General features: G+C 47.3%; 1 protein-coding gene across 7 annotated transcripts in view; it reads left to right on the top strand.

Moving 5' to 3' along the window:
* NAV2 (neuron navigator 2) overlaps nt 1-20,456 on the top strand; it is a 724,598-nt gene that overhangs the window by 527,611 nt on the left and 176,531 nt on the right. For all 7 annotated transcript variants that reach the window (XM_055317510.1, XM_055317509.1, XM_055317508.1 and 4 more), the window contains one exon: nt 18,991-20,092. In XM_055317510.1, coding sequence (XP_055173485.1) covers nt 18,991-20,092 — 1,102 coding nt within the window. The remainder of the gene's footprint in view (nt 1-18,990; nt 20,093-20,456) is intronic.

Raw genomic sequence — 20,456 nt, 5'->3', positions numbered from 1 at the left:
AATCCCCAGTCAGAAGTTACCTGATTTTCCTAAAGAAGAGAATGACATTTGTTGAGAAGGGGGAATCTTAGAGTCCAGTGACCCTGTAGAAGGTGAACCTTGGAACACTGAGTTACCATTTCTGCTCTGCGCTGGACCATTTGGAGGGTGCAGTCCCATCACCATAGCCTAGGAAACCCCTGTGAGCTGGCTGCTTTCCCACGCGGCTCCCTGCAGAGTGCATAGAACAGTGGGAGGGGGGTTCTCCCATCCAGTCTGCCAGTGCTGCCCTCTGTTGGAAATGCCCAGGCTCCTCATTCCTCCTCCTTCCCACCACGTTTCTGATTCATCTTTTGAATATTTCAGGTTAGATTCTGTTCCCTCCAGAAAGCCTTTCCTGACTCCTGAGACTGAGTTTGAGACCCCTTCTCCGAGAGCCCACAGCAACTCACTCATATCTGTGGTTATCCTGCCAGTACTTCACTGACAGATCGGCTCCTTGAGATGCGGGACTGAACCTTATTCTCTGTTTCCATCGTAGAACATGGTATACAGAGACGTAAGATATATTATCTTTTTTTTTTTTAATTTTTATTTATTTATGATAGTCACACAGAGAGAGAGAGAGAGGCAGAGACATAGGCAGAGGGAGAAGCAGGCTCCATGCACCGGGAGCCCGACGTGGGATTCGATCCTGGGCCTCCAGGATCGAGCCCTGGGCCAAAGGCAGGCGCCAAACCGCTGCGCCACCCAGGGATCCCCAGAGACGTAAGATAAATATTTGCCAGGAGAGTGAATAGATGTGTGGATGAGCCAGAGAGTAATTATTTGCAGCTCAGACATGGGAGCCAGCAGCTATGTACCTGTCATTTGATATGGAGCAAGCTACTTAATCTTTCCAGGCTTCAGTTTTCTCATCTGTAAAATGGGGATGTGTAAATATTTACTTCTCAGGGTTATTGTGCAGAGTTAGATTAGGCAACGCAAGTAAAGCACTTAGCACAGTGACTTTTACACAGTATGTGCTCAGTAAGTTATTGTTAATGATTAATCATATGTAATGATTGAAATTAGAAGAGCAAGTAAGGAGATAAGCTGGTATTTTTGGTGTATGTACCAAAAAGCAGTAACTTCCAGTATTTAACTGGAAGACTAATTATCTTATTTCCTTTTTAATTATCCTATTTCCAAATAACATCTAGACCTGTGTCCGTGATTTTTCAGTCGTGGATACTAATATTCAGAAATGCACCCTGGTGCCGTCACAGAGGGTTCTCAATTAGACCCACGTTTGGTAAGGAAGAGAAATGGAATAACATACAAATAAAACAAGTCAATGTATGGTAAAACATGAAAAATCTTGTTGCTATTAAATAGAAAGTACAGATAACCAGAATATCTCTTTTTAGTGGTTTAAAGCATTTTTAATTAGCGTCTTTGCGGTAACCACTCTATTAGGCTCCTGACTTCATGTTTATCCCTCATGCAGGCATTCGCCCACTTAGTCAAGCAGCATTTATCTGGTATCAGGTACTGGAGATAAGATGAAACAGAACCCCTGGCATCAAGGAATTAATATTAAGGAGTGAGGCTTAGCAAATTCTCCCTTATATGGCCAGATAGTAGGTATTTAAGGCTCTGCGGGCCATGGAGTCTCTGTTGCAGTAACTCAGTTCTTCCGCTGTAGTGAGAAAGCAGCCATAGACACGATGTCAATGAATGAGCATGACTGTTACAATAAAACTTTATTTACGAAAGTAGATGGTAGGCCACGTTTGGACTTCAGGCCCTAGTTGCTGACCTCTCTACCAGAGGAGGAGTACTTAAAGTGAGCTGAGTCTGCACTGGGCTAGCAGTAAGCACCAAGGACTAAGACCTGTAAGGGACAGAGGATGGTTGATGAGAAGAGGCTGAGTGGGGCCGTGACCCTCACAGAGGGAAGAGCTTAGGGAAGTGGCGGTGCTGTATGAGGCAGAGGACAGCTAACGAAGGCCAGGAGGAGGAGCTGCAGGGTTGGCCCCTGTTGCAGAAACTGGTGTAGCTAAGAGACCTCCGCTGGTCCTGGAGCTGCACCAACCAGGCCAGATACTCGCAAAGACCTTCCCGCTCCTGGGAGATCTTACTGAACGGTCCAGACCCTACCTCCGGATTTCTGCGGGTTCCCATAGGCTGCTTTCCCGCAGCCACTCTCTGCGAAACTTGTCTCCATTCCACCCCAGCATCCTGATCCAGAAGCCAGCGTTTCCTATCGTTCAGTAACTTTTGTGATGGTTTATTGTGATGTCACAGGGACAGAAATGTTGCATGTCACATCCCCTGGCTTGCTTCTCCCACTCACTTCCTTTACCTCTTTTCTCTCTGTTTGATGTAACCAGGCAATTTACTCCTTGTACTGCAACACAGGTGCGCTGTCTAGGGCTTCAGCTTCCAGCCCAAGTGGTTGATCAAGGAATTGTCCTACTGGAGACCTCTCTCCCATCCCAACAGAAACTCTGGTCCTCTCATTACCCTAACACACAGTGGCTTCCACAAATATTTTGCTACCTGTTCTCATTCCACAATCCTCCCCCTCCCTGCTCCACCCCCCATGGTTACAGCTTTGCTCTCATAGGTCTATTACAGAGAATGAGGCTAAGGCCACAAGCTATAACCTGGTGGACAGACCTTGGCTTCAGTCTCACCTTTGCAGTCACCAGCTGTGTGATATCAGGCCAGTGACTCAGCCTCCCTAAGCCTGAGTCATGGGCTTGGTGCCACCCTCCTTGGGAGTATTTTCAAAGATTCAGGAAGAGCAGCACCCGGCTGCCCCGCTGAATCCTAGTTGGTGGAGGTTAATGCTGTTTGTCTTTTCCTGCCTCCATTTCCTCTTTTAGGTCCCAAATTGGGAATATAAAACTGGGTCTCTGTCACTCATTTACTTTTTCATTACTGTGATAGATGTCTCTTGATAGAGGAAGGTTAGCCTTGAACTTGTGTCTGGATTGACAGCGCAAAGTCGCAAAGTGACTAGATCAGTGCTCCGATTTATATTATTTGAAAACGTCAACTTTGCTTTCAGCTTGTCATCAAGGTTCGGAAAAGAGTGAAAGAAAAGAGTCTGCATGCCTGTTTTTTTTTTTTTTTTTTTTTTTTTTTACCCAGCCCAGACTAGGAGGTGGCTTGTAAGGGATCCGTCACTGTGGAAATAAATTCAGTACGTGCACTGAGTGAAGAGTATGTGCGTGTGGGGTGAGCAGGGAAGAATCACATTCTGATTGAGTTATATGTCCCATTTTTCATTATGCCTGGGTGCAATGGATATGCCAGGATATGATTAGGATCACGAATGCATTTGGCTGACCAGATATTACCCCGATCAAGCAGAGAATCTATATAATTTTGTCCTTGTGCACTTGATTTGAATCACTAGATCCTTCTTTCCTTTTAATACTTTGTAAGGAATCACGTTCTAAAAGCTCTATGCAGGGGTGGTAAAACCTGGCTTGAATGGCTTTCTTCATCCCCCACCTTGCTCCCGCTCTAGGTTAGGTGACCCCCTTTGTGATCCACAGGTCCATAAACATTCCCTGATCACAACAGTTCATACTTGTTACTTCTGCTTTATGATCAGTCTCAGCCACGAGACTTAGAACTTCTTAAAGGCATAGAAAACCTCCTATGTTCTCTGCGTAGCTATACCTCCAACACCTGGGGAGGTTCCTGGAACAGAAGTGTCAAAAATGTTGGGGGGATGGGATGGGATAGGACGGATGGAGGACCAAACACTCAACGTTGAGGTGGTTTTAGGATTCCAAGGAGAAACATCGCCAAATAACTTTGAGCCCCAATCCTATCCCTGGTTACTGTACCTCCAGAATTCATTATTCAAGATGACAAAGATCCCCTGGAACAACATTTAATAAGCTTTGGCATGCGTAAGTGTGCATTAAAACCTCCAAGCTGGTCCGTGAGCGGCCTGGTTTCCACATTATATCTCACAGCCCTGCAGACGGGTGAGAAGCTCCTTGGATCCCTTTTCACCGTCATTCATGTGAAGAGCCCTCTGAGTCTTACAGAAACAGAGCAGATGTTGCCAGGAGTGTCTGAGTCATCTCACCAGACAGTGAGAGCTGTGTGTTCACTGGGCTGCCTCCAGCAAGCCTGGTGAGGTGGATGAGGCACACGGGCCATAGCCTGCCTCGCACCCGGCCCTGGTTTGGAGAGAGACAAAGGGGGAGCTTCCCACAACCTGCAGCTGGCCTGGGTGGGGCCGTAGGGAGCTATTTGCAAAAGGTGGGAGCTTTCAAACGCACAGGGCCTCAGAAGGGCAGTTCTCTCTTCTCCATAGAGCCAGGTCAGATAGGGCTGCTGGGGTACCCGCCGGTGCCAGTCCAGCGAGGGAAGTGGCACCGTAATTGGCACAGCTGTACCTCGCTCTGAGCCCGGTGTTAGCAGGGGGGGAAGATGATGAATCTGTATGCAGAACTTTTTGCAGGATGCTCTTCTGTCTTTATGCCTTTGCTCCTCTTGGCGAAGAAACCAAGCTTTGGTCACCATTTTCGTTCACTGGAGTCCATGGATTGAGAGCATGGGCTTCAGCGTTTAAACTCTTGCTCTACCATTTCCCAGCCATGATGACATCTCGGAGCTGCAGTAAATCCACTTCATAAGATGCTTATGCATGAACTCATGAAATCATGAAGTGGATTGGTTAGATGGAATTTTTAAACTGCTTAGTACGATACCGGGCGCGTGGTTGCCGCTCAGCAAATGGTAGTTATTGGTGTTGGTTTTATTATTACTTCTGAGTACAACCTGAAGCTCAGCTAGGCTAAGCAAGTAACTCCAGGTTACCAAGCTATTAAGTTGGACTTGAACCCATCCACAGAGTTCTGTGATTCCAGAATTCTCCAGGTGGGACGACGAGCACAGAGCAGCATAAGACCTCTACCGTGGCATTCTTTTCCAGCTCATCAGGATTATCTTTGTTTTTAAATGATACCTTAGCCTCATGGAAGAGTTACTGGGATCCATCTGAATGAGCGCTCTGGTTACAAAAATTTAATCTACCCCCAACTTGTCACAGCCGAGGCTGTTGTATAAAACAAAACAGAGGCACCTGGAGGAAATTGCTTCCTGATTTGGGTGAGTAAAGCCGGTGAGCAGTCTCTGGGGGCATTTTCTACCTCAGCGTATTTCATTTGTTTCAGAAGAAAAATCCTGTATTTTCATTAAGGAGACAACCGTCAGGCGAAAAGGCTCAGAAGTCTGTGTGGATCAGTGACATCCGTGAAGCCCTGAAATTATTTGATCTATCTGATACCACGTGTCTGCATATTTGGCAGAATCAGAATAAATGACTGCTTTTTTTCCTTCTGTTCCTGCACATTTGGCATAATACAGTCATAGATGGTGAATAATAGTCCAATTCAGCTCTCGGCCTCTGCGCTGATTTCCCCAGAGAAATACAATAAGCCGGTTCTTTGGTTGGCTTCTGATTTTGATTGGCAGAAAAAATAACAGCAGAAAGATTACGTTTTGCCAGCATCCTAAATTTTGAAGAACAAGAACCATACTCAAATTATTGCTCAGTCGTTTGATGGTCCCATTTAAAAAAACAAAACAAAACAAAAAAAAACTTCCTGGAGGGAAAAATGCTCTTTTCCCTCAGGGAAGAAGTTATAGGGTCAGGGAACTTTGCTGTAGAGTCTCTGCAAGCTGTTGACAGAGACTTGATGAAAATACTGTATATCATATAATAAGAAAGGAGCGTGTACTTTGAGAGTCAGTTCATTGTCTCTTCTTGGGGTAGGGTCACTGGGCGTGTGGCTAACCTACGTGGACCTCGAGATAAAAAGTGCTTGGTGGGATGCTTGCGTGGCTCAGTGGTTGAGCATCTGCCTTCAGCTCAGGGCGTGATCCCAGGGTCCTGGGATCGAGTTCTGCATCGGGCTCCCCCGTGGGGACTCTGCTTCTCCCTCTGCCTATGTCTATGTCTCTCATGAATAAATAAGTAAAATCTCTCTAAAAAAACAAAACAAAACAAAACAGAAGGTGCTTGGCAGTAATGTGTTTGATCTTCGGTAACCTTCTCAAGCTCAGTACCTCAGTTTCCTCATTGGTGAAATGGAGTCATTATTACCTACCTCATCGGATTTACCCTGCAAATAAAAAAGAGAAGGTATAATAAAAAAAAGCTTTCTGGCACGGTATCAAAGTGTAAGCTCCGTAGATGTTGGCTGTTATTAATATATGATTATTAATATTGTTAGAGGGGTTTTTTTCCATGGAAACCTTTTGTCAAATAAAATCTTACATGTAAAGCGAGCTGCTCTGGTAGGAGCAGAGCAGAGAACATATAAAAGGAGGTTGGCCCAAGTCCCTCTTTCCATAATTGCTTTCAGCATCCCCCCTCCCACCCCCTGGCCGCCCCCTGAGCTGCTCTGTGGACCTCGGGCTCGGCACCCTCAGTGCTCTAAAGGGTCCTTGGCCTTTCGCAGACCACATACTCTCTTGTTCAGAGCCCACCTGAGTCATGGGCGTCTGACAGGTGTAGCTTTAACCCTTTTTCCTGCAGTTCAGTGTCAGGGGGCAGGAAGGTCAAAGGGAGAAGCCAGCCACCTTGCTAGTAAGAGCTCTTCCGTTCTTGCCTGCTTCTAAGTCCTCTCTTGACCAAATTGAGTGTCTCCGTCACTTTCAGCCTTTCCTTGTGGAAGTGGTTTACGGTCGTCCTCAGATTCTATCCCTCATGTGGGGAGAGCTGCCATTCCTTGGTGTGAAGTAGTAAGGCTCACATTCTTCAGAGAATGTCTTTCTTTTTTTAAAGATCCCATCCATTCATTCATGAGAGAAGCAGAGACACAGGCAGAGGGAGAAGCAGGCTCCCTGTGGGGAGCCTGGTGCAGGACTCGATCCCAGGACCCCGGGATCACACCCTGAGCCAAAGGTAGATGCTCAACCACAGAGCCACCCAGGTGCCCAGGTTCGCATTCTTTAGCACGTGGTCCTCCAAGCTCATGTGGACAGCAGTCCTCCGAGGAGCCAGTTAAAGGTCCAGCTGCTCGGGTCCATCCCCAGGGATGCCGAATAACCAGGTTTGGGAGCAGTGCCAGCTAAGCGACTTTATTTCAGAGCCCTGAGTTCATCCACAGCTGCGTCGTTCACTGACCGACTGTGAGACCTTGGAGAAGTCATTACCTACCCCCAGAGGTCCATTCCCTTCCTGGGGAATGAATGACTCAAGTAGCGGATCTCTTCCCAGGTCCAACATTTTGAGGACTGCATCGTCCTAGCCCTGGTCTGAGCTGGGTGCCACAGGGCAAGATCCTCACCTCTCTTGTTCTGAATGTCATTCTCGTATTAACACAGGCCAAGATCGCATCCGTTTTTGTCACTGTCGTGTTGTAGGACTGCGTTACAGTGAGCCTAACTGTTGAGAGAAATCTTCAGGCATGCCACGGTGCAGCTGTTATGCCTGCTTCGTTTTCATGCGGTCTTTTGGTGTTAGTGCAGAGCCTTAGATGAATCTTCTTGAAATAAAAGGGAGAAGATTACACATTAAGGGTAGTTAATGCTCAGAATGCGTATCATGAAAGTATTCTGAGATCTACGAGATTGTAACTTCACAGGGGGAAAGCGGGTACATCCTCTCCCTTCTCTCGTATAGTTTTTCTGGTTAGTGACTCTTACCTATTGGACAGCTGTCTTAACTGACTTAGGTGGGGTGCCCATTTTTGGCTCTCTCCATTAACACCGTGTTTACCAAAATGCGTGCCATGGTACACTATTACCTTAAACTATCCCATAAAATCAGTTTAGGGCAAAACACATTCAGAAATCATAACCAGGGCAGCCCCGGTGGCGCAGCGGTTTGGCGCCGCCCTGCAGCCTGGGGTGTGATCCTAGAGACCCGGGATCGAGTCCCATGTCGGGCTCCCTGCATGGAACCTGCTTCTCCCTCTGCCTGTGTCTCCACCTCTCTCTCTGTGTGTGTCCATGAATAAATAAATAAAATCTTAAAAAAAAAAGAAATCATAACTATTGTGTTATCATCTTAGATTTGCCCAGTGCAAGTAAGCCTAGTAAAGGCTCTTAGAAGTCCTGCAAGGTGGAGCACCCGGGTGGCTCAGTCGGTTGGGCATCTGCCTTCAGCTCAGGTCATGATCCTGGAGTTGGGGGATCGAGCCCCATGTTGGGCTCCCTGAACAGCAGGGAATCTGCTCCTCCCTCTGCTCCTTCTCTGTCTTTCTCTCTCTCTCTCTAATGGCTGAACAAAATCTTTAATTTTTTAAAAAAGTCCTGAAATGCAAGGAAACTGACCACTACTGAGCCCTCCATTTTCCAAACGTACCTGACCTTGGAACCCCTTCTCTCTATAAATGCCTGTTTCCATTGTTCATCGGAAAGCTTTCTGGGCTAACACTGGTTTGAAGGCTCCTATTTTGAAGTGCCCACCTTTGGCCCAAGAGAAAGCAGGAAGATTGGGCTGGCATCTTAGGGGAGAAAGCCTGCAGAATTCCTTAACTCACTCTTAGAGGGATGTATTTACAATAGCATACGACCATCGTGCTCTGCCAAAGAGCTCTTAGCTGTGGACAGTGACCTCTTGCAAGAATAGGATTTGCCCCTTGTAAACTATTTATAATCTCTCTGAAATTTCATACACCCTTAACACAAGGGAGACCGGTTTCTGCGTCCAGTTTTGTGCTTTCTCATAGCCATATATGGTACAAGACAGAGAAATGGCTTGACCAATTAAAACAAAAGCTTTCTCCTGAAACCTATTACTTGGGATTTTGAGCAAAGAGTTCAAGAGAGGGGAAGGGGGTGTTGTGAGGGTGATGTGCCTTCACAAAACAAAGATAAAGAAGAGGAACAGTTTATTTTCAAAGGTATCTTCCTTCAGCTGTCAGAAAGTGATTTGCCTCCTTATCCAGCCGAGATGGGAGGCTTTTAAAAATATGTGCAGGACACCTTGTGATATATCAAGTATATGGGGGAGGGAGGGAGAGATTTTTAAGAATTCTCTCATAAGACTTTACTACAAGGTCAGATGTAAAGCGCAACTGGATAGTAGTATTTCCAGGAAGTTAACCTTTGTTTAGCTTTCCCAGCTTTTTATGGCGTGAAGGGTGATTGGAAGAGAAGTACCTTGTAAAACTGGAGACAACGTAGTGAACGCTGTGTAGGACCACAGTTATTTTCGTCCGCGGCCTTTTCACTACCAGGAGAGAAACAATTGATTTCGTGACCCATGGTGTCACACCTGTTTTATCCAGAATAAGCCACCGAAGGAAAAGAATGACCTTGTCATATATTAAAAAAGCAACTGCAGTTGTTCCAGCTGTTGAGAGCCCCTTCTTCCCCTTCCTCTGGGGTGGAAAAGTCACCGAGGAGGACCGGGAAGCCTGTGGCTCGCGGGGAAGAGCTGGCTGCCGTCTAGCAGGATAATACACTTTCGCATTCTGCACATTTCTTTCTGGCCACACCCTCACAGGACACTGGAGTATTTGGACCGGACCTTTTCAGTGACCTGTGGCAGCAAAATTTCCACCACACGTAGAAGCAAAAAACCACTAAAAGCATCACCGAAGTTTCTAATCTTTACGGTTCACTTAGCTCTAAGGGGAACAAACTGGCATAATGAGCCAAGAGGCGAAAGCCAGGCACACCTGCTTTTAATTTTGAGCCACATGGAGGGATTGAGCATGGGGAATAGTTTTTATTTGTTTGTTGGTTTTTCCAGCGACCATTTCTGGGCACCCACTAGCACATCAGCCGTTCTCCCAAGTAAGCTAAGTGCAGCTGCTCACCACAGTGCCCACGGGCCAGTGCCAGGGACCCCAGAGAAGCCTCAGCAGAGTCGTAAGGCTCTTCCAATAGAAAGCGATGGCCTCTGGTTTGGGGACTCTGGAGGTTTCCTGGGATGGGAGGTATGGAAGGTAAAGCGGGGGCTGAGGGTGGGTGTGGTGGGGGGGCAAGGGGGGCAATGAGGATGACAAGGCCTGCCAGTCCTCGTCGCAAACAGCTTGACCGCAGAGCTGGTGATGGCCAGTTTAAGGAAGAAGAATTCAAGTGATGTAATTTGCTTGCCTTCTAGAGTCTATTAAAGAGGATCCTTATTCCTTTGAAGCAGAAATTGTTTTCAAGCTAGAGTAAAAGAATACTAATTAAGTAATATTCTAAACTATACAATTTTATGTGATTCATTAACTAGCAGAGATGATTTTTCTTTAATTTAGCGAACACTGGGATCCCTGGGTGGCTCAGCGGTTGAGCGTCTGCCTTTGGCCCAGGGCATGATCCCGGGGTCCCAGGATCGAGTCCTGCGTCAGGCTCCCTGAATGGAGCCTGCTTCTCCCTCTGCCTGTGTCTCTGCCCCCTCCTCTCTCTCTCTCTCTCTCTCTCTCTCATGAATAGATAAATGCAAATCTTTAAAAAGAAATTTAGCAAACATTTATTGAGATTTCAGTGTGTGCCAGTCCCATGCTGAGAACTGGGAATAAGGTTTAGGTCATGATGGCCAGAATAGTGTGTCACTTGCGGCCAAGTAACAGTCTGATTGTTTTCATTGTGGTTAAAATACACCTACTATAATATTTATCATTTTAACCATTTAAAAAATGTACAGTTCCATGGGGCGCCTGGATTGATCAGTCTGTTAAGTGTCTGCCTTCAGCTTAGGTCATGATCTCGGTCCTGGGATCGAGTCCTGCATCGGCTCTCTGCTCATTGAGGAGCCTGCTTCTCCCTCTCCCCTGGCTCATGCTCGCTCACTCTCACTCTCTCTATTTCAAATGAATAAATCTTTTAAAAAGATTTTCAGTTCCATGAACATTTTTAAAATGTTCAGTTCCATGACATTAAGTACATTCATGCTGTCGTGCAACCACGACCCCCATCTCCAGAACTTTTCGTCCTCCCCAACTGAAACCGTATACTCATTATTCCCTCCTCCTGTCAGCTCCTGGCCCTCATCCTTCTACTTTTGTATCTATGAGTTCGATCACCCCAGGGACTTCTTGCAAGTGGACTTCTACAGCATTTGTCCTTTCGTGACTGGTTGATTTTGCTTGGCATAATGTCTTCAGGGTTCATCTATGTTGTACCGTGTGTCAGAATATTCTTCCTTTTGAAGACTGAAATATTATTTCATTGCATGTACATGCTATATTTAGTCTATCCACTTATTTATCCAAACGCTATCCATTGTTTAACCTCTGATGGATGCTTGGATCGCTTCTACCTTTTGACTATTGTGAATAATGCTGCTGTGAACATAGGTGTACAGATATCTGTTTAAGCTCCTGCTTTCACTTCTTTTGGGTATATACCTAGAAGTGGAATTGCTGGGTTGTATTTCATGTTTATTTTTTTGAGAAACTGCCATTTTGTTTTCCACAGTGGCCGTCCCGTCTTATATCCCCACAGTAGCACGCAAGAGTTCTAATTTCTCAATGTCTTCTACAAAGCCTTCTTTTCTTTTTCTTTTTTTAATAATAGCCACCCTAATGGGTGTGAAGTGCTATCTTAGTGTATTTCTGACTTGTATTCCATGATGATTGGTGATATTGAACATCTTTCCCTGTGCAAATTGGCCATTTGTATATCTTCTTTGGAGAAATGTCCGTTTGCCCATTTTTCCATCAGATTGTTGTTGATAGGGACTGCGTTAATAGTGCAACTTTCTAGAAATATTTATGTAGATCATCATCCTTATTCTAACTTGGATGTTCTCAGAGTCTATGGAATTGTAGACAGAAGAAGGTTCTTAGAGTTTGGGTCCCAAAGCTAGCTTCTTCTTACTCTATATCCTGGTATTTTCCTGCCCATTTTCCTTGGTGGTTCTCATGCCCCCTTTCTCCTTCTGTATCTGCAATGATCCTCTGCAAGGAGGATTGAACAGAAAATTATATTTAAGCCCATCCCCTTAATATTAGACACTGATCATAGCATTGCTGAGAATGCTCCCTGGTCAGGTTCAAGGTCAGAACCACTTAATGGATTGAGTGAGGCTCCTGTGCCCTTCTGTGGTCTGGTGACTGACTAACAGAATTGTAGAGAAATTGAACTGAGCAACATTGAAAACCATCTCCAGCCTGTGTGGCTAGAGTCCATGGACTTTCCAAAAAAAAAAAAAAAAAAGCAAAAACAGAAAAAACTGGTTTCAATTATTCTAACAAATTTGAATGCTCAAGATTGACACCTTGACAAATTACAGGGAATCACAAACATTTTCCCAGACCCAATTATCAGGTCTTTTCTTGAAGAGTATTGGGAGGATTTAGGCGGGAAACGCCCCAGGGCAGGTTTAAAATCACAGTGGGGGTGACAGGAGCTGGGATCAGCCTGCCTAGAACACATTCCCTGTGCCCCTGCTGGTATCAGGACCAGACCACCAACGTCTCCCTAACTGGGAGGCTGGGGACAGAAGGGACTGGGGGCCAGTGTTGGCCCTCCTGGAGGAAGAGAGGAAGAAATGCTTATTTATCTGCCTTAGACAGTATTTTCATTTAGAAAGTATTTTGGTTACTGTCAGGGAAGGTTAAGGCTGGTTGCCAGAAAAACCAAACTTTCCCCCTCCCCACAGGAGGATTAATGTTCTCCCTAAACCCTTAAAAAAAAAAAAAAAGCCTTTTCTCTTCTTCAAAGACATCCTGTCTGCAGTGTTTCAAATGAGACTTTTCCTTCTTGTGGTGGTTTGTCAGTTGGTGGTGGGTGAACCTTGGAAGCTGGTCTTTTAGAAATGAGATGTTCAGGCTGCAGGGAGCAATCCCCTCTAGGCTCATAAAATCTGTTCAGGGGCTCTGTGATAGGCATTTAAAAAAATGAATTAGGGTAGAGTATATTAGAGTTTATTGCATGTAAAAAGAGTGTGTCTTGATATTTTTCAGTTTTGCATGTGCATGTTTGAATGTTTGTTGGATGTGATGTAATGTGTCATTTTTTTTTTAAGATTTTATTGTTCATTCATGGGAGAGACAGGCAGAGACATAGGCAGAGGGAGAAGCAGGCGGGGCGCCCGATGTGGGACTCCATCCTGGACCCCAGGATCATGCCCTGGGCGGAAGGCAGGCGCTTAACCGCTGAGTCCCCTGGGCGTCCCATAATGTGCCATTCTTAACTGTTTGGTAGTTAAAACTTGTTAAAGCCGTTATTCCTTAAATTATCTTTGGCTAAACAAGGCCTGGTCATGTTTGCCATTCTCAGCAGAATGCGTGCTAAACAAATACAAATAAATAAAACTCTAAAAAAGTAACCATTTCAGATTAGTTTGAACCTGACTAGTTCTAATTTGGGACTTCTGATTTGATTTCTAGTTTGTAGATTACATTTTCCAAAAACAGTGGATTTAAAATAAGGAGGTACCTATAAAATATTTATTAAATATGTATATATAAAATAAGTATTTCTTGATTTAATGGAAAAGTGTTTCCCCAACTTCAGTCTTTCACAAACTTGAGTGAGTTTTGCCAAATTTGTGAACTGCTCATTTTTTTGTTTTATATTTTCCTTAAATCGACTCAAATTTTATTTTTTTAAATTTATTTTTTAATTTTATTTATTTATGATAGTCACAGAGAGAGAGAGGCAGAGACACAGGCAGAGGGAGAAGCAGGCTCCATGCACCGGGAGCCTGACGTGGGATTCGATCCCGGGTCTCCAGGATCGCGCCCTGGGCCAAAGGCAGGCGCCAAACCGCTGCGCCACCCAGGGATCCCTCGACTCAAATTTTAAATCTACATCTAATATCCATGAAGCTGTTAATTTATATATGAACTCTAATTATTTCTTCTAATACTGCAATAAAATAAGTACGGCTTTATAATATAAAAATACTCCTCTGGGGGCACTTGACGGGATGAGCACTGGGTGTTATTCTGTATGTTGGCAAATTGAACACCAATAAAAAAATAAATTTATTATTTAAAAAAAACATTCTTGAAAACAAAACAAAAAAAATACTCCTCTGCCTCTGAAACTAATAATACAGTATATGTTAATTAAATGGAGTTCGAATACAAAATTTAAAAAAATATATCTATCCATGTGCCATTGAAAATAGTCTCACCTACTTTCCGTGGCCCACATACCATTGCTGGAGAAATGCTGATATTCACAACATTCTTTTATGCTTCTCTCTTTTCTCCCTCTTAGATTCCTTTGCTCTAACAAAGGTTTGTATACATGAGAACAGAAACTAGAGCTGGTCCTTATTAGGGAGAGAAGTCCTCTTGATTTTAGAGACCTCTCCCCACATTCCCTCCCCCAGGCTTGTTTTCATAGAATACTAGCATTTCTGAATTCACAAGCTCCTCATTCAAGGCTGACTCTTCCTTGACCCAGCCAGTTTTCTCTAACATTCACTAGTAAACATCTTAAGAGAACCATGGAGGCGGATTGCTTGAAGGTAAAGAAACACCTGTTATGTCAGAGCACGGAGTAATGACAAAACTTAGGGAGGGCTGCGTTCTCTGGCCCCAGCCTCACTGGGCCTTTGGAGACTCACTGAGATGTAAATGGAAGCAGAGCTGCAAAGGCTCTAGAGAAATAGCTCATCCTCTTTCTTACAAATGGGGCGACTGAGGCCCAGAAGGGCAAAATGGCACATCTAGGGTCACAGTGTTGGTTGGTGACAAGGCTTAAGGCTTGGCTCACCTACCCACATCTCTCATATTTATTTCACTATCTCAGAAGCATGGTAGGGACAGTCTTGTGCTAGGAATCACAAAATCCTGGCATTAGAAATGGCTGCTTTTCAAAGAAAGAGGAACAGCCCCCAAACAGCCTCTTCAGCCAACGTCACTGATGTGATACCTTCAGAATGATGGGAACATGTCAAGACCACTCATGACCTGGAGATCCTCTCAGGATTAAGGGGATTTCTAGCCATGACCTAAATGCAAAGTGTAGGTGGTCTTATCCTCAGGTGCTCTGGTGTCCTGTTGCCCTACTCAGGAGACTCCTGTTCTAGAAACCAAATTCAGATCATCTCTACCTTTTCCAGCTATGACGAGTAGCCTTGACATGTCCCCATGATTCCATAACCAGGGGAGCCCAAGCTAAATACCAAGTAGGAATCCTGAAGCTCTGAGTCCTGATCTTGTTTTTTGTTTTTGCCGGAGTTTAGGCTAAAAAGTTCTAATAAAACTCTAATGACTCTAAGGCTGTGTCTCTGTTGCCTTGAATGTGAATAGCAAAAGCCAAAACTACCAACCTATAATTCAAAAGCCACATGTGGGGACGCCTGGGTGGCTCAGTGATTGAGCATCTGCCTCCTGCTTGGGTTGTGATCCCGGAGTCCTGGGATCGAGTCCCACATCGGGCTCCTTGCATGGAGCCTGCTTCTCTCTCTGCCTATGTCTCTGCCTCTCTCTGTGTGTCTCTCATGAATAAATAAATGAAATCTTTAAAAACAAAAACAAAAACAAAAAAACGAAGTCACGAGTGTTTCCTATGCTCTGACAGGCTATAGCACACAAAGATGAGCCAGGGAGAGTGGACCAGGGGGATAGCCAGCCAACCTATAGCAGAAATATGGTGTGACAGTTCAGAGGTCCTTGGCTCCATGAAGGTTTCCCAAATGGGAGAATTGATGGATCCCGACCCTTAGGCCTCGTGGTACATCGTACAGCCGTCTACAGTCCTTTGTATTGTTCTGTGTTTGAGGCTTGTTGCCTCTTTGGACAGTGAGTTCCTTGAGGGCAGGAGCTGTGTTTTATTCCCCTGTATTCCCAGGGCCTAGTGTAAATAGGTGGACCTCTAAAATCCATTTATGGGAAGGTATGAACAATGTCTGAGGAAAATAAAGAGTAGGGAAAAATGCCATGTGATATAAACCAAGTGATTCATTCAGCTGTAGGGTCTCACCGTGACAGAGAAGGCATTTGAGCAGGGGTTTAAAAGACAAGTAGGAGTTTCGGGGGGGCCGTTGTGGCACAGCCTGAGGAGGGACAGTGTGAGTATTCGTCATGCCTACGGCGTGTGAGCCCTTTCCTTCAGCTTGGTCTGTACATATCACGTAGGGGAACCAGGTGTCTGTTTACATCTGGATCAGTCGTTAGCTGGTGAGTCCTAGGCTAATTCCTAGCTGTGTATGTTAGTGACATGCTAGGTAGGGGCATTTGTCAAACCCATCTCAAGTAGGCTTTATAGAAGTTCCAAGGAATGTGTGGGAGCAGAGAAGTCGCACTGATCCACGTACATACGCTCAGTGCAACGTGCCCAAGACTTCTTCAGGGAAGAGGGGCACACCTCTGAGTGTGATGTAGTTCCTGTGAGGACATTGTCACAACCTGCCCCCCCGAAGGCCCCCTTTTGTTTAGCACTTATTTTCCAACAAATGATAAAATGTATTATCTACGTTAATTATCACCTGTTCCTGGATACCTGGGTGGCTCAGGGTGTGATCCTGGGGTCCCGGGATTGAGTCACACATCAGGGTCCCCGCAGGGAGCCTGCTCCTCCTCCCTCTGCCTGTGTCTCTGCCTCTCTCTCTGCGTCTCTCATGAATAAATAAATAAAATCTTTAAAAAAAATTATCACCTGTTCCTCTCTGCTGGAACGTGAACTCCATGAAGGCAGGGGCCGTGTTGTTTTGCACTGATGTATCCCAAGTACCGAGAACAGTGTCTGACATACGCACTGAATGAATGAATGTTGACACGAGTGATCTGAGCCCAGGTAAAGGGGGAAGACCTGTTGTCCTAAAAGAACTGGAACTCGGGATTGGAGATCACTGGTATTTCCTCCCGAGATCCGGCCTCTGCAGGGTAGGTGCCTCCTTTCCAGTGGCTGGGCTGGTTTGTGCCCCGCCGAGGCTGTCGTGAAGGTACCTGAGCAGCGGGAAAGTTGATACCTAAAAAGCACTCTCAAGGGGCCCTTGTTGAAATACGTCGTCCTGGGATCCCTGGGTGGCGCAGCGGTTTGGCGCCTGCCTTTGGCCCAGGGCGCGATCCTGGAGACCCGGGATCGAATCCCACATCGGGCTTCCAGTGCATGGAGCCTGCTTCTCCCTCTGCCTGTGTCTCTGCCTCTCTCTCTCTCTGTGACTATCATAAATAAATAAAAATTAAAAAAAAAAAAAAAAAAAAAAAAAAAAAAGAAATACGTCGTCCTTCATCAAAGGAGGTAGGTGTGATGATGCAGTCCCGAGAGCACTGTGTCGGGAGACTTGGGCTCGAGTCCCAGCAGTGTCCACGTCTAGCTATGTGGTTTCAGGGCAGCTATTAGCCTTCCTTCGAGCCTCAGTTTCCTTACTCCTAAGAGGGAGGCACTGAACCCCTCTTCGCTGTGTGCCTAGCACCGCGCCTCCTGTTACCAGGAGGCCCTCCGGAGGCAGCGTCAGGCCTGTGGAGACCCTCTGACAGGCAGGCTGTGTGGGTGGGTTCATGAGCCTGTTTCCAAGCCAGTCTCCGGCTCTCCCCAGGAGAAGATCCAACAACGCCCCGTGAGTTTTGTTAGGGAGGATTGTGCAGCACCCCCCGCTCCCAACCCAAATCCCCAGTAAGTCAGGAAGATGTATGTGTTTTAAAACATTGGGAGGTCTGCTTTGGATCACCCTGGAGCTGTGGCTTCCCGGAGCAGCCGGGAGCGAGAGGAGGGAAGGGTTCCTCCGACGGGAGCGCTCTGGGCTCGGTGCGCGGGTCCCACGCGGGGGCTCCCTGCACTCGGCTTTGGCGGCCGTTGACTTTTAAATCATAAAAAGCCGCTCTATACACAGTTTACTCTGTTGCTAGAAGGCAGCGGAACCTAGGTATTAAAAAAAAAAAAAAAAAGGCAGAAGAAGCAGCCGTTAATCCCGCCAGGCTTCTGGGCACTGGAGCAGTTGCGGATGACAAAAGTTAATTAGAAACATGAGCAGTTTAACTGAAAACACTTGTGACAATTGGAAGAGCAGCCTCTCCGGTTGGAGAATTTTTCCTGGGGAACCGTTGCGGGAGAAAGTGGCCGCTGCTAGGTAAGTCCCGTCACGGTGACTTTGCAGACGCGGACGTGCCCATGGGGGGCTGGAGCGGCGCCTCCTGTCTGCCCCCGTGCAGCCGGCGGGACAGCTGCCCCAAGGTGGGCGAAGGGCTGCGTGGGTCTCCGTGCCCCCGGAGGAGGCCGTCGCGGCCCCGGTTCTGGAACACGGGCCGCCTTGGTCTGGAGCCGAACTCCGGTTCGGAACCCACCCTGCTCGGCAGCGTTCTGATCCTTGCTTGGAAATGGCTTGTGGCTTTTCTGAGAAAAGAGTCTGGCTGGGGAAAGCCTCCCCGAGCACCAAGGAGGGGAAGCCTTGACTTTCAGATGACCTGTGTGTTTTCATGCCTACGGTGAAGCCTTGTGCAGTTGATACTCTTGAGCTGAAAATTCTTTTTTTTTAAGACTTGCCTGAATCACGTCTGTACCTCTTTCAAAGTGTCTGCATAGGAAAAACATATATGCTTTGATAGGACCTAGCAACTTCCTCGGGTAATTATTCTTCTGCAAAGATCTTGCTTGGTTTCTCTCTCAATCTCTCTCTCTCTCTCTCTTCTCTCTCTTTCTTCTTTCTTTCTTTCTTTCTTTCTTTCTTTCTTTCTTTCTTTCTTTCTTTCTTTCTTTCTTTCTTTCGTCCTGTTTTAATGTCTCTCCTGCATTTTCTCAAAGTTGGCTAATTCCCAATTATTTCGCATAACTGGGAACTTGGGTTGTGGGTTGAATGATTCAAGGCAGTAGGCGTTTCCTACGACTTCCCTCCACCCCGAAGTGCTGATGCAGGTTTCTGTTGGTTTTTCCATAAACGTATGCTAGATTGTGCGTTGCACACGTTGACGTTAAGATCGGTGTGCCTTTGCGCGGCATATACTGAATGTGACGGCGGAGGTGAACGGTGTGTGATGGGAGAGCAGAAGGAAGGTAGGACTTAAAACTTAACCACAGGTAGTGCACGAGGCGGGTAACGGAGCCATCTGGCATCTGGGTCGAGAGTGCTGGGCCCTCCTTCTCCCTCCCCCTTGGTGCAGGTCCGTAGGCATAACTCGCCTTTCCTTCTCTTCCCCATCTCCGCAGAGCTATTGGCGAGCCCAGCATCCTCCCACCCCGGAATGAGCGAAAATGCACCTGCTCCTCTGGAGAGTGGGGGCACTTACACCCCCGCTAACAGCAGCGCCTCCTCGGCCATCCCCCAGCCCGGCGCTGCCTCCAAGCCCTGGCGCAGTAAGTCGGTCAGCGTGAAGCACAGCGCCACGTCGTCCATGCTCTCCGTCAAGCAGCCCGTGCCCGAGACCCCCAGGCCCACCCCCGAAGCCATGAAGCCGGCCCCCAACAATCAGAAGTCTATGCTGGAAAAACTAAAGCTTTTCAACAGCAAAGGGGCTTCCAAGGCGGGCGAGGGCCCGGGGTCGCGGGACACGAGCTGTGAGCGGCTCGAGATCCTTCCCACCTTCGAAGAGAGCGAGGAGATGGAGGCCACCGGGCGCTCGCTGTCCTTGGCGGGTCCTGCGTCCAACAGCCCCAAGATTGCGCTCAAGGGCATCGCCCAGAGAACTTTCAGCCGGGCGCTGACCAACAAGAAGAGTTCCCCAAAAGGCAGCGACAAGGAGAAGGAGAAACAACAGCGGGAGAAGGAAAAGGAGAAAAGCAAGGACCTCGCCAAGAGAGCCTCTGTGACAGAAAGGCCGGAGCTCAGAGAGGCGCCAAAAGAAGACCCCAGTGTGGCGGTGGTGACCGAGATGCCAAAAAAGTCCTCCAAGATCGCCAGCTTCATCCCCAAAGGGGGGAAGCTCAACAGTGCCAAGAAAGAGGCTGCCGCCCCTTCCCACAGTGGGATCCCCAAACCCGGAATGAAGAGCATGCCCGCAAAATCCCCAAGTGCCCCTGCCCCTTCCAAGGAGGTGGAGCGGAGCCGGGGTGGGAAGCCGAGCTCGGGGCTCCCCCAGCAGAAGCCCCAGCTGGACGGCAGACACTCCAGCTCCTCCTCCAGCCTGGCGTCCTCAGAGGGAAAAGGCCCTGGAGGGACCACCCTGAACCACAGCATCAGCAGCCAGACCGTCAGCGGGTCCGTCGGGACCACGCAGACCACGGGAAGCAATACCGTCAGTGTTCAGCTACCTCAGCCCCAGCAGCAATATAACCACCCCAACACTGCCACCGTCGCGCCTTTCCTGTACAGGTAGGTGCGGCCGCCTGCCTGCCATGGGCCGCGGGCCCCAGAGCCACTCTGGTAACTTCGAGGTCTTTGAGGGCAGGAGTCGGGCCTGCCTTCCAGGAGCGTGAAAGCCGCCAGCCCGGGTACCGCTCGATCCGTGCCTAGTAGAGCTACCCACGGGCGTGTGAGGGCACAGCAAATACAACACGGTTGGGTGGGGGGCAGGGGGTTGGTGAGAGAAGGCTAAAGAGAGGAGGCAAAATTGGTCCCCAGGATGAGGAGGAGCTGGCCAGGCATGGGGGGGACCCAGGGGCATTTACAGGAGCAGACGTGAGTCAGGTGCCTTGGTATTGCTCGGCAGGAGAGGCCCCAGCAGCAGCCCTATAGG

The sequence above is a fragment of the Nyctereutes procyonoides genome, unplaced genomic scaffold (genome assembly GCF_905146905.1).
Source record: "Nyctereutes procyonoides isolate TBG_1078 unplaced genomic scaffold, NYPRO_anot_genome, whole genome shotgun sequence".
NCBI lineage: Eukaryota > Metazoa > Chordata > Mammalia > Carnivora > Canidae > Nyctereutes > Nyctereutes procyonoides.
This window is presented reverse-complemented; position numbering and strand designations above follow the sequence as displayed.